General features: G+C 49.8%; 3 protein-coding genes and 1 non-coding gene across 4 annotated transcripts; all 4 read right to left on the bottom strand.

Annotated features, from left to right (window-relative positions):
- Positions 1–144: 144 nt before the first annotated feature.
- On the bottom strand, positions 145–645 carry LOC9658555. The gene has a single exon (XM_002990746.2). The coding sequence runs from the start codon at positions 643–645 to the stop codon at positions 145–147; it is 501 nt and encodes a 166-aa protein (XP_002990792.1).
- Positions 646–913: 268 nt separating this feature from the next.
- TRNAV-AAC lies at positions 914–987 on the bottom strand. Its single transcript has one exon. It is a non-coding gene; the product is annotated as a tRNA-Val (tRNA).
- A 57-nt stretch (positions 988–1044) lies between these two features.
- On the bottom strand, positions 1045–2728 carry LOC9658553 (pre-mRNA-splicing factor CWC25 homolog). The gene is made up of 3 exons (XM_002990744.2): positions 2470–2728; positions 2111–2396; positions 1045–2013 (listed from the first exon to the last, which is right to left on the bottom strand). Exons 1-3 carry the CDS (start codon positions 2655–2657, stop codon positions 1183–1185), a joined length of 1305 nt encoding a protein of 434 aa, XP_002990790.2. The 5' UTR covers positions 2658–2728; the 3' UTR covers positions 1045–1182.
- A 3-nt stretch (positions 2729–2731) lies between these two features.
- On the bottom strand, positions 2732–4740 carry LOC9659154 (proline dehydrogenase 2, mitochondrial). Its single transcript, XM_002990743.2, has 3 exons — positions 3918–4740; positions 3127–3775; positions 2732–3038 (listed from the first exon to the last, which is right to left on the bottom strand). The coding sequence occupies exons 1-3, from the start codon at positions 4563–4565 to the stop codon at positions 2755–2757; spliced, it is 1581 nt and encodes a 526-aa protein (XP_002990789.2). The 5' UTR covers positions 4566–4740; the 3' UTR covers positions 2732–2754.
- Between the last annotated feature and the right edge of the window lie 8715 nt (positions 4741–13455).

Genomic DNA, 13455 nt, shown 5'->3' with positions numbered 1-13455 from the left:
CGATCTTCTATTCTTCTTAAAAGACTGGTTCCCTCTGTCATTTTCTAGAACTGGATCTCCTTTAGAATGGTTTCTTCTTCTTACGTTCCACGCTCGTATGATCGATCTTCTATTCTTTTTAAAAGGTTGGTTCTCTCCATTTCTCTAGAACTGGATATCCGAGTAGTCCCTCTCCTGGACGATCTCCACCTCCCACAGAAAATTCTCATCGTCGTCGCGATCAAAGTCGTGGGTGATGGTGTTCCTCCACGGCGGAGCTCCACCGTTGGCACGAAGATAAGTTCCGTACCGTGTTCTCAGCTTGATCAGCGTTCCGTGCTTTGCCAGATCCTGGATGGGCTCCCACTCGCACAGATCGTCGGCCTTGGTGGGATTGGTCTGCACAACCTTCTTGCCCGTCCATCCCAGGAGGAAGTTGTGGTGCGAGCCCGTCAAGTAGCCGCCATAGCTGCTCCTCAGCCGGATTTGGGTGGCCTGGCTGTCGCGGAACCTCTTCACCTCCCAGACTGTGGAGGGATCGTCGTGCTTGTTGGAACCCCGGGCCTGGAAGACGGCGCCATTGCTGGAGGAGTCGGCGGCCAGGTATTTGGCGTGATGGGCGGCGCTGCGGAGCCTCACCTTGCCAGCGTAAGTGAAGATATCCATGGGATCGCGGCGATCAAGTTACCTGGCGTCAGAGAAATCGAAGGGATGGGGTGGATTTGATCAAAAGATTCCAGAGGATGAAGACGAGAAAATTGTCCTCATTCGATTGGCCATTTGCTTCCGCGTCTTGCGTGACGACCTAGTCAACAAAGACTTGACCGGGGTTGAGAAAAAGTATAATCTTGTTTAAAAAGTAGGGCTTAGGAAAAACAAGACAAAAAGTATATTCTCTTTTCTGAAAATTAGGGTTGAGAAAAAGGAGAAAGCTTGGCTTCATCCAGGTTCGAACTGGAGACCTTCAGTGTGTTAGACTGACGTGATGACCAACTACACCATGAAACCGATGGTGTTAAAGCCATTTAAGCTTTCAATGTTTAAAACATACATCTAGACCAAATAGGCAAAACCAACCCTCATGCTCTTTCTTGTCAACTTTCTTCCAATCGATCGATAGTTTACGACACGCTCGAGAACGAGAACTCTTTCACGATCTGGTTCTTGCCAACTTTCTTCCAATCGATCGAGAAGAACTTTCTCTCACGATCTTCGAAACGCGTTCTTGTCCGTGAACTTCTCGCGGTAATGCGACCGCCGGTGCAAAGTATCCGCGACCGAGGCGTTTCCTCCGCCCTCGGCACCATACACACTCCTGTTCGCCTCGTCCAGAAAGTTTCTCGACGACTTGATCGAGTCCTTCTCCGCCTGGATCGCGTCGCTCGCCGACGCCTTTTTGATCCGCTGCCATCGCTGCTCCTCGTGAAGCTCCGCGTCCTGCTGCATCTCTCGCAGCCTCGCCATCTTCTCTTCCTCGCTCAGCTCCACTTTCTTCCTCGGCAGCGGTGGCTTTCCAAAAGCTCGGCTTTCCCTGTGCCTGTCTTCGTGCCTGCGCTGCCTATCATCCATGTCTGGACTGTCATGTCTCTCCCTCCGGCTTCTCGTATCGTTCTCGGTACTTGGCTTGCTTCTATACCTCTCTTGTTCGTCCCTCTCGAAAGCTCTCCTTGGATCTTGCCGACCATTTTCCGAAGAGCTTGGATCTCGTCGATCATCCTGCGAAGAAGTGATTCTTTTGCTTCTGTGCCTGTTTTCGTCGTCGTCGTCTCTGGCAGATCTTTTTCTTCTAGTATACCTGTCATCGTCCTCGGAAGCTCTGCTGCTTCTATGCCTGTCCTCGCCATTCTCCCTGGCATGGCTATGGCTGTCTTCTCCGTCGACCATCTCTGTTTCTGGCTCGCGATCGCGACCATCGTTGTTCTTCATCATCTTCTTCAACGCTTTCCTCTTCTGCTTCTCCTCGGCTTTGATCTGTGCTTTCAATCGCTTCTTCTCCTCTTTCTTTTCCTCTTTCGCTTTGATCTTAGTCTCTACCTGAAAAAAACAATCAAAACATCTTCGAGTTAGGAAGAGTTGACAGGCAATTCTAACAAAGAAGAAACGAAACAAAGGAAGCAATCCAAGTGTGTACCTCTTTTCGCAAGGCTTCCATCTTCAAGGGATTGTTCTTGATCCGCTCCCGAGCCGCCAGCTCTTGCTGCTTGATCAAGAGCAAAGGATCCGATCGAATTTTCCTCCACTGGTCATTAGCCGAGATCTTCTCCTCCACGAACAGCGATCCCGGCGTGGCGGCCACCTGCTGGATCACGCTCTCCCCTTTCGATTCCTCCAGAGGCTTTCCAAGCAAATACTCCTCATTCGACGGCTTGCCAACGCCCAGCCCGGATTCGTATAGAAAATCCAAGCGCTCCTGCTTCCTGGAAGAACCAAGCAAAGCTCTCGCATCACTCAATCGCTCGCTCGCGAAGAAAATCTAGCTACAATACTTACGGCACCAGCCCCGCTTGCTCCTGGAGCTTGCGAAACTCCAAATGCTCCTGCTCCTCCTTGATCTGCTTCTGGAGCTCCTCAAGCTTGCGATTCTCCACGTCGCGCTTCTGCTCGGCCTTCCACACCGTCTCGATGTTTCGCAGGCTCCCCGTGTGCCATCCCTTCTTGTTGAGAAACTTGAGCGCCATCGCCAAAAACCCTAAAAGAGAATGCCCAACAACCCTAAAAGAGGTACCCTAAAACAAGCCCAAGAACCCTAAAATGCGATGAAAAAGAGATTTCTTTTTAGTTTCTGGGCAATCCAAACCAGCGCGCGGCCAGTTCTTTGCTGATCCAACGCCGGTCGTCTCGAGAATTTCCCAGCAATCCTCTGTTCTCCTCGGCTCTTCGAATGAGGTACTGGATCACTCGAGGCACAGGCCCAAACGGCAAGTACTTGCTCACTTGGAAGCCGGCCTGGACGAGCGAGAGCGAGAGCCCATCCGCCATTCCCTTGAGCTGCGCAAAGTGGACCCTCAAATCCCCTCGTCTCATGCCAAGCTCCTCGGATTTGTGCGCCGCAGCTTTGCCTGAAAGGAAGATCACAAGATCCAAGTCTTAGTTCTATGATCCAAAAGAAAAAAAATCTCCTGGAAAGTTGGAAGAGCGAGCTGGTACCTGACTCGAAGTTGTGAGTGGCGAGCACGATGGATCCATGGCCCCGGGAAGCCTGCTCCAGCATGAAAGCAGCACAGCGGTCGTAGCAGCGGTGAGTGTCCTGGATGCTCGCGTGGATCGGCGATGGGACACCGAGCACCTTCGCGAGAGCCGTCTCTCGAGAGAGATATGCTCCACGCACCAGCTTCACGCCGAAAGGAATCCCTCGTTTCGTTGTCTCGTGGACCACCATCTCCAATCTCGACAGCGAGTCCTTGAGATAAGCTTGGATGGTGCCGTGGACGAGCGGCTGACTCCCTCGGTTGAACTTGACAGCCGCGGTGTAGGTGATGTAATCGATGGCCGGCTGGACGGACGTGTACTCGGCATCCACCAGCAGTGGAAGGCCTTGGAGCTCGCAGCACTCGCAAAGCTTGGACAGTCTTTCGAGAGCTAGAACCAAGTTGGACTCTTCTTCTCGGGTCAGTGGCTCGGGCTCAGTCTGAGCGTGGTAAGTCGGGCTCTCCGGTGCGAACAGTGGCAATCCATCCTGCTGCTTCCACGGAAGCTCCACCTCTGGGTTTCTGTGCTGCCATCTCAGGAGCAAGCTCATCTTTTCGAGCAGTGACAGTGGGGCGATAGCTGTGATCTTGACACAGGCATAGCTGACCTGCAACGAAAAGGCCAAAGAAATAAGATACTGCCATCAATGACAGGAGAAAACAAAGTGGCAAATACTTTGAAAGACCTCTCCCTCGCTCACTCGCTCTTGAAAAAACAAACTTAGGAGAGGAAGAAGAATTCAAACGTACCGATCCGTGTGGCAGAGCAATGGTTTCCCGGATAGTAGCGAGCAATTGCTGGAGATTTTCGTCGCAGGAGGCGTTGTCTGCCGCATCCTCAAGGCCCGAATCAAGAACTCCCCGGAGTCGCAGCTCCCACAGCTTCTGGAGCGTCCTGGAGGCCTCCGCCGCGTTCTCCCCGGCGCAAAAGTGGGAGTAGATCGTCCTCTTGACGCACCACTCGATGGGCTTCTTGAGAAACCTGTGATTCGCCACGGGCGACTTGAGCACCTTGATCCCCACGTCCACCAGCGGGCCACAGGCCATCACCTGGAGATTGAGCAGCGTCTTGAGGAGCTCGCCCGAGCTCATGCGGGAGAAAAGAAGCTCCGCATTCGGTCTTTCCAGATCCGGCGTCACCGCTGTGCCGCCGCCACTTGCGTCATCCTCAAACGCCGGATGGAAGCTGTCGGCGTCGTCGATGCGAGCGGAGGTGGAGTAGTGGTAGCACAGCGACTGGCGATTCTTTGCGAGATTTCCAAGACGGTCAAATACCTCGGCGCGACGATCTTGCGCCGGCAGCAGCACGGCGCGATCGACGACGGCGGCAGCGGCGATGGGGAATCGGTGGCGCTGCAATTTGCGGAGACTCCCAATGCCGATCCTCCTTGCTGCCATAAGCGATCCTAGCGTTACGCGATCGATCGATATTACGGGCCCAGGAAGCGACCGATCGATCGATGCAACCAAAAATATTTGACCTAGAGCGCGAGAACAGGGAAGTGGAGAGAAGAGAAAATTTTATAACACGTACTGCGCGTGTCCTCCCCCCTCGTCTCGTGGAAGATGCGCCACTTCGCCCGATAGTTGCCAGCCAGGAAACCTGCCACGTCATTAAAGCAATCGAGTGCGTTGGCATGGCTGACCCAAGTGACGTGGCAGGCATTTTTAAACTAAAAACATTTAAAGAGATAGAAAATCAAAGTTACGTAAGAACTTTTTTGAAGATACCCAGCGTTTAGCTTAACGTGCTTATCAATTAACAATAATACATCCTCTTATACCTTTGAAGAAATGCAGCTCCTTCCGTGGCAGAAGAAACATTGCCAACTCTGATCCAGCTTTGATCCTGCTTTGCTTTCTTCTGTGCAGTGAACTATTGAGCTTTCCTTTGTTTCCAGCTTCGCTCCTCTTCTGTGCTGCAAAGTATCAAGCTTTTCTTTGTTTCCAGCTCCAATCCTCTTTTATGCAGTGAAGTATTGAGCTTTCCTTTGTTTCTAGCTCTGTGTGTCGCTTTCTTTTGTGCAGCTGCTGTCTGTGTGCTTCTTGATTTCCAGCTCTGATCTCTGATCATGCGATCTAATCTCTGATCTTAGAACTTTGGGGGATAAATAGGGATAAAATAGCCACTAAGAGCTCTCTCATCAAGCAATTGCCCCTTTTTCAGTTGGCTTAAAGGGAAAGAGATAAGGTGCGCTACATCTTGGCATTGGGCATGACAATCAGAGTGCCAACAGCACACTAGATCAATCAATTTCCTAAGCACAAATAAATTAAATATTAAGTAAATATTTTAAAATAAATAAATTAGAGTATAAATTTTTTAAGTTAAAAACCAGATAAAGGATTATTTGATGCAAGAAAGAAAATAAAATAGTGCTATTATTTTTAAATATAAATTACTAATTATATAATAAACTAATTTAAATTTGGAGAAATTGTTGATATAAATATCAAAAACATGTACATACTTGAAGAAATTTAAAAAACATCATTTGTTTTGGAGGATTTGTATTAGTACAATTAATTTGATAATCTTTAAACTTTCTTGTTATGTGTAGGAAATGGATGGTCCACTGATACAACAGCCTTATCGCATGGTTCTGCTCCATAACAATCTTCATCAAATGTTACGAGAAGCCTTTCTTAAAGTGCAACAGAACGTTATTGGAAAGTGTCTACTTTGGATGACGATTGTGAGAAACTGTGAAAACTAATGATAAATACTTGCTCAACTTAACTTGTTTAATTGTTTTATATTTTTGTTTTTAAAGATTTTGACATGGCTTTATTCACATTTTGTTTTGAAAAGTTTTTGCCCATTACTTCAAAGACATAAAAATTAGAAATTGTTAATAGATAATCACTTTAGATGTAATTAATGTTTATTATCTAAAACAAAAAAATAATTAATGTTAATAAAGGTAATGGTATTGTAATCCCCTTGTGGGAGTTCAACACAATGGATGTGGGTTTATACAATGTAACAATAATTAATGTTCGGAATTTGAGGTATGTTTTTTTTGTTTCTCATTGATTTGTCATGGCATTCATTTGTCTTGTCTCGCTTTTGCAGGACTTAAGTTTAAAATGCCCAACCGAGACATTTGACAAAACTAATAACTTTTGGCAATCTCACAGCAATAGCATCATATACAGAAGGTTTATTTGTTTATGTAATCTAATACTTCTAAATATTTTATTTTATATTAACTATTTTATTTTATTTTATTTTATGAGATTTCCACTGCGACTTCCACTAGGGCTTCTAGACATCAAGATTTCCTAATTACTCTTTTGCTTCTTGCTTGCAGCCAAGTGGTGTAGGAAATCTCACAAAATAGCCATAGGTGCTTCTTTTCAAGCTTTTTCACTTTTTTTAATGCTTGATTCTTCCAGATTAGTGAAGATCTGAGTTTATCAAAGTGGTTTTGAATCTAGTGCATTTGTGGCACAGTAGCTGTGACACAAATACTGTCGAGCACAACTGGGGTTACAGTGGTTGATGGTGGGGCTATTGAAGGTAGTGGTTTCCATACTCCATTTGACTAGAGTTTTCACTTGTTTAAGCCAAGTGTCAAGCATGGATGATGTTGCTATGGGAAGGATAAGGCGTGATCTCTCTCAAAATGGCCAAAATGGGTTCTCTCTTTTGCTTATCCAAAAAAATGCTCACATTTTCTCTCAGGCTAGACATCTTCGTGTGCAGCAATTAAAGACAAGTAGCTCTCAATGCCGTGCGAATTGCCGAGAAGCACTAGTGATGGTGGAATGCCAGAAGTGTTCTCACTGTTCATCCCAACAAAGCTCGTCAACTCGGTCGTGGGATTTTTTTCAGGTCCCAGAGTCGAAAGCAGTAACTTTGTCTGAGCATAAAATTCAGGGTGAGACCTCCAGCGACGTGACAATTGGAGTCCTTGAGACAGGTATGGACATGATTGTTGGATCACACTCTTACACAGTGCACAGGTATAGCTCTTGCGTAAATGATCCGAAAACAAACACTTCAGTGCTAGTACACTGTAACAGGTATGAGGCATTTCGTCGACATCCATGCCCTGGAGAATGATGGCCCTGGAGAAAGGCATCATTGTCTCGCTTGCTTGTGGAAACTCTGGGCCGATCAAAGGAACAGTGACCAACATAGCTCCTTGCAATCGTGAGTCTACTCCTACGTTGGTTACGGACTGATACTTTGTTCTTCCAGAAACACGCTTTCCTTGTTTGAGAGCATGGTCTCTGGAGGTTGCGTCCCAAATGGGGACGCTTCGTTGGTGACAAGCTTGCCAAAGTCAAGAGCAGGGGGCGCAGACATTTTTGTCAGGCAATCGTCCTCCGCGAGCGCGTAGCTACCGGCACCTCCGTACGCCATGTTCGTCGGGAATCCATCCACGTTCCGGTGATCATACTTCGCGAGAACTTAAGTGTCCTGGGAACATACGCCTGCCTCAGCCGCGACGTTTGCTATCACGGTCGCGTAGTGTATGCTAACATATGCACCTCCGCAGCTCTCCCGGCCGCCAATGCGGTGCTGTGCCTCGTGGAGTCGGAGGAGGAACCGCGGCTGTGCGCTGCTGCACGTCTTCAATGCCGTCGCCTCCACCTCGAGGCAGGAAGATGGCGAGCTCTTGTTTCCGCCAAATGCCAGAGTTGCCATCAAAGAGCCGCTGTGCTTTTCGTCTGCTCCAGCCCCGCGTCCGTGGAGTTCCTGGGATTCGCGAGAGCCGCCAGCGCCAAGCCGCTCGGGAGGCTCCTCAAGGAAGCCAACGCGTTGCTCAGTCGAGGAAGCTACGTGCTGGCCGAGCTGTACTACACCGAGCTGCTGGACATTACGGTGTCTTGGAGAAGCAAGTCCTGTCCAGGAGAGCCGAGGCGAAGCTCCGGCTGCGACGGTACGAGGAGCCCTTTGTGGACGCCGAGACCGCCACCAAGATCCCGGGGGCGTCCGATAGCCACCATGCACGGAGCCTGTGGTGCAAAGGCAAGAGCCTGACCGCGCTCCAGGAGCACGAGCTCGCACTTCCATGCTTCCAGTCGTCTGTGGCGCTGCCGGACGCTCCGCCTGACGTCTCGATCGACTTGGAGAGATCCAGGACTTACTTGCGGGAGAGCCGGGACGGTGAGTACGATATCACGAACTTCGTGCTGGGCCGGAAGGTGGAACCTGAGTGTAGTGACTACTTCGGACCTCTGGAGCTGAGGATGACTCCGGACGGTCGAGGAGAAGGTGTGTATCTCACTCGGGACGTGAGGCGGGGGGAGCTGCTCATCGTTTGCAACCCGACTGCGTACGGAAGACTCCGAGGATCGAGAACGCGGACAGGGATTTGTACGTGGAGCTGTTACGATCTTGCGGCACTTCCAGCAGGCCACGGTACCGATGGCGGACGCGAGCACGATGACGATTGGATCGCTTCAAGTGCAACATTGGAAGAGTTGTGGTACCGCCGGGATATCGAGCGAGTGAGACGAGTTGGCCACCGGTGCGGCTTCACCACCCAGGCCGGAGATGCCTGGATCGCCGGAGTCTGGGCCTCGAGCGGCTTTTTCAATCACTCGTGCACTCCCAATGCCTCCAAGGTGTGCTTCGGACGCGTGATGTTCATCCGGGCTGCCAGGAACATGAGTGCCGGAGACGAGGTTCTGCTCTCTTATCTCGAGGCGACTAGGAGCATGGAACCACTGCTCTTGGCTCCGTTGCCGGCGCGGGAGGTGAAGTGCAAGCGCCTCGACTTTGGGTGCTCTTGCAAGCGGTGCATCTTGGAGAGGACGAACAAGGATCTTCTCGCCAGCTTTAAGTTCTAAGATCGTCGTCGAGGTGACGCGGAGAAGACCCTCGACGAAGTTTTGGACTTGGAGAATAGGATGACTGCGAGGGGTTTCAGCGACGAGGAGAAGGATTGCATCCGTGCGGCACAGGTGGAGCGTTACTCTGCGGTCTGCGTGCTCAAGCATCCGGAGCTTCCGAGCGCGGGCGACTACTTGAGAATCCTGCACGAGACTGCTCCCAGGAACTTCGAGACGCTGTCGAAGATGGGCGTTCTTTACCGGGCTGCCGGATGTGGTGACGAGTCACTCCAGCTGCTGCATGAGGAAGTTGCGGCGTTCTTTGGAGAGCTGAGACGAGAGATTGTGGATGGCGTGATCAACCAGGTGATTGCGCAGGCGACGTTGTTAGATGAGATGAGATAAGTTTTTTTTCTCATTGTTTCTCCCTCTTGCCTCCTTGCCTGATGTAAATCATCAAGATGACCTTTGTGGGCATATGCAAATTTCCATGCCATCCTTGGGCATATGGCAGATACCTGGGCTTGGAGGATGCCTAAACGGAACAAGATTCCCTATAAAGGCATATGGGATGGCCATTTCATGAACTTGGAAGCATGATAGCTCTAGAATGATTAAAAGAGACCATAGGGCTCATCACAAGAGCAACATCTGGAAGAAGCTCTGAAGCTTTCATGATCTAAAGGAGATTTTGCAGGAATTATGCCTGAGTGCCTGAGTGCGGCTGCTGGGACAGCACAAAAGAATCTCTGCTGTTTTGTGTGACTGAATGAATTGGGCGATCAATCTTATCGACCACTAAGTTTGGAATTTCGAATATTTGTTGATAACGAAAGGCGGGTACAGGTGTTCGATTTCATTTGAGCGGCGGAAATTTGACGGCCAACCGTCAGCGTTTATATTTGCCTTCGCAATTTCCTTTGATTGCGTCTGGTCTGTTGCTATTTGTTCCAAAAAATCATGCCATACTACATGTGTTCCGCAGCAGCTTCTCGTTGTGTGACGCCCATGGTCCAGGTGCACATAGCCGATAGTCACTTGGAGTATCTCTTGTCCCTTGTGGGTGGTGCGTAGCTTGGATCCAAAACAGGTTGACCGTGAGTCCTGGAGGCGAGGATTTCTTGGTGGTGGCGAAAAGTAGCATATAGTAGGAGGTGTAGTGAAAGGCCAGTGATCTACATGGTAGATAGCTTGCGCTCGGCCAGCATACTCTCTAAGGCGTTGATATATATACTGAACAGCATCGGGCTGTGTCCCTGCTTGACCCTGGCATCGCATGGGACAGGGGGCTTGTCTGGCCAGCTCGGCTTGAATGCATGTGTAGAGGTGGCGGATTGTGTTCATGGTGCTCTAATTGGCATTGAACACATTTTTGAAATCCACAAAACAACAGAGCAGTCGGCTCCTTTGTCGCGCTTGTGCAGAGCTCTTTTCAATTCCACTTTAAGCATACGTGGTATGTTACTGGAACTGTCTATTCCACGGCCTGATTCATAGCTATTTTCACTTTAGTTTTTGGAAACTCTTACGACGGTATGTTAAATGTTCAACTGAACTTAATTTAACAATCTTTCAGATAACGAACTACGCTGTATCAAAGACTAGTGATCGGCCTAGTAGCTTTTTTCACAAGAAGAAAACATGCATCAAAACGGTTACAGATACAATTCAGATGGCTTACTTCAGACTTACATTTCCTCTTCAGTTAGCTCGATCATTTTTAATCCTGCTTGTTCCTCCCCGAATTCTTAACCAGGTGGTGCTTTGCTAAATGTTTTCTGGTTCAGGTGATGGATGTTACCTCGTGAATCAATACAGTTCTCACGGTTATAGGTTTGTCATCACATTCTCAGAACAATGCTCTGGATCTTTTGCAGTTCTTTAGGAGCATCGAACTGCTGCTTATGATCGACCTGTATTACCGAAAATCTTGCTGCGAGCTCTTGGGAGCCGCATTCTGCGACCGGGAACGCGACGTCGGGATCTGAGCATGCAGGCTTGCCAACCTCCTGCTCCGCGTCCTCCCAGCAAGCATCTGTTACAAGAGGCCACTTTCCAGAGCTGCTGGCTCCCGAGATACTTAGCATGCATTGCAGGTGTTGGGGATACGTGCTGGAGAAGCAAACGATTTTTGCGTGCGTTTATCCGGCTTATAAAGAGTGGAGTATTGTGGCGAACCCTAAATTCTAGGATGGAGGGTGTTGTCCGCGCTGCCTTATATCCCGGATCCAGGGCTGAGTGGGATGTCTATCAGTTCCTCAAGGATCTCGACAAGGAACTGGTGGAGTGCGCACAGCAAGACCTGCGCGATGCCGAGTGCTTCCACGAGCTCCAGGTGTATATCTGGGGTTGTGACGACTGGCTTCCCGAGGCGTCTGATCCCCATCTCTTCAGGTTGGTGGCGCTGCTTTATCTGTCGTCGCTGCTCAAGGGCAACGCTGCCGAGCTCCGTGCCTGCGCATCCTCCGCAGGCGTCACGGAGGAAGCCCTCTCCGCTCTTGTCAACTTTTTCTCGTCACTCCTCCAGCCCCTCCCCGCGGGAGCACTGAGCAACGATGGCACCATGCTCGCCCTGGATGCAGTCGAAGAAGATTGGCAAAGGTGAGATGTACGGGGCTTCTATTAAATTTCTCTTGGTTTTTTCCTTCAGGGAGCACCCGCAGCATGGCAAGCTTCGCACCATCGTAGCCAAAGTTGTTCGACGCACGTACTTCCTCTCGCCACCGAGACGTGACGCGGATGGGCCGAGCTGTGCCACCTCGCTGGCCACTCTCCGGAGCAGGATCAAGGAGGCCAGAGCCAGAGGTGACGAGGCCGATCGTCTAGAGGCTGTGGAATGCGAGGTGACCAAACTCTACAAAGAAGGCTACGTTCCAGTTGAGGTGGCGGATTGGGAAAACGTTTACCGGAGCAGCCTCGGCGCCGTCCTTGGCTATACCGGGGTCGGTGAGATAGACCGGACCGAGGACTTGGAAGCGGACGGGGAGCGAGAGCCTGCATGGCGGTGGCGTCACGTCACAAACATCGAATTCAAGGAGCTTCTGTCCGCTGTGCAGGAAAGCAAGCTCCTGCTCCACCTGGTGACGCGTCGGCCACCTCACTCCGTCTTTCTCTCCCACCGCCTCGCGGTCTACTTCTGTGTTACGCACGCCAGGCTGTGGCTGGAGAGGAGCCCTACGTTTCCATTCGCAGCGTTCCGAAACATTAGCTGTGCGTGCACAGTTTTCCCTTGTTTTTCCTTAGACATCTAACTCCTGCCTCTCATTGCAGATGACTGTCTCGCAAGGGATGGGACTATTTTCGAAGCAGAAGTGGAAGATCCCAACGAAGCGGAAGAAGGGGAAGATCCAGATATCGAAGCGGAGGAAGTGGAAGATCCATCTCGGGCTATTGAAGCTGCAGAAGAAGTGGTAAGCGTTATGGTTGCTGTTTCATTGTCTCATTCTCGTTTGGTTGCCTCACAGGTTCTTCAGTCACCCTTGGGATACTTGGAGCGTGTCCCGTCTTTTGTCGAGAGCATGCAGAGGAAGGAAGCTCTATCCTTGCTATATGACGTAAGATCTAATCAGTAGTGCCATACTTCCTCTGACTCTCGTCTAAGCAGCCGATCGGAGGACACTGGAGGAGCTTTTGTCTATCCACTGCCTAGTCCCCAGTGCCCCACGGTGCTGGTGCCATGCTGTTTGAAGTCTGGCAGGGACGTGTGGCAGCTACATCGTTATCCTGGGAGTGCTCATGGGCTTGTTCTCGCGATCCACCGAACCTTCTGGTACGAGACCAAGCTCCAGGTCTTTGTCAAGGACGAGGCTCTACGTAGCAAGTACTCGAACATCACTTCCTTTCTCGACTTTGTGGTCGAAGATCACAGGCCAGCGCCTAGCAGAGCGTATGGGCTTTGTGGCTACTTGCAAGACGAAAGACGAGAAAGGTGTGGCAAAATCTAATTCTGGCCTTCTAACCGAGCTAAGCTATGATCCGTCGTCCAAGCCCAAGGTAGGTGACACAGCTTCTGAGGAGATATCCAGCCTTGACACAGATTTTGCAGCCTCTCCGACACAGAGTTCTCCAAAGACTTTGGAAGCTATTTAGAGAAGCAGTGGCCAAACATTTGGAAATATGTCTGTGGAGGGCTGCTGGTGGTGCTGTCCATCTTTGCCTCCCAAGGATGAGGACCCAATGTGTTTGTACTTAGCCACCCAAGTACTTGATAATAATCAAAAGTCGCAGCAAATAGTCAAAGTCATCTATGTATAGTTGACAATATTATTGTATTGACATATAACTTCTCCAAAAAAAAGTTTCAGGTGTGGAAAAATACTATGTTGTGAACTTTGCATATCCACAGGGATTGTTTTGGACAATGTTGGTAATCTTTATTTTGAGAGGCCATTGAGTCTGAAGAGGAAACTACCGTATGGAGATCCCTAGTAGCCCATGCTACTATTTGAGCTGCAAGTATTAAAGATTGATGGAGTGAGTTTGTTGGTCTTTGTGTTGACAA

Source organism: Selaginella moellendorffii, unplaced genomic scaffold (assembly GCF_000143415.4).
Source record: "Selaginella moellendorffii unplaced genomic scaffold, v1.0 SELMOscaffold_112, whole genome shotgun sequence".
NCBI lineage: Eukaryota > Viridiplantae > Streptophyta > Lycopodiopsida > Selaginellales > Selaginellaceae > Selaginella > Selaginella moellendorffii.
Note: the sequence above shows the minus strand (reverse complement) of the source record. Positions and strands in the feature narration are given on the sequence as shown.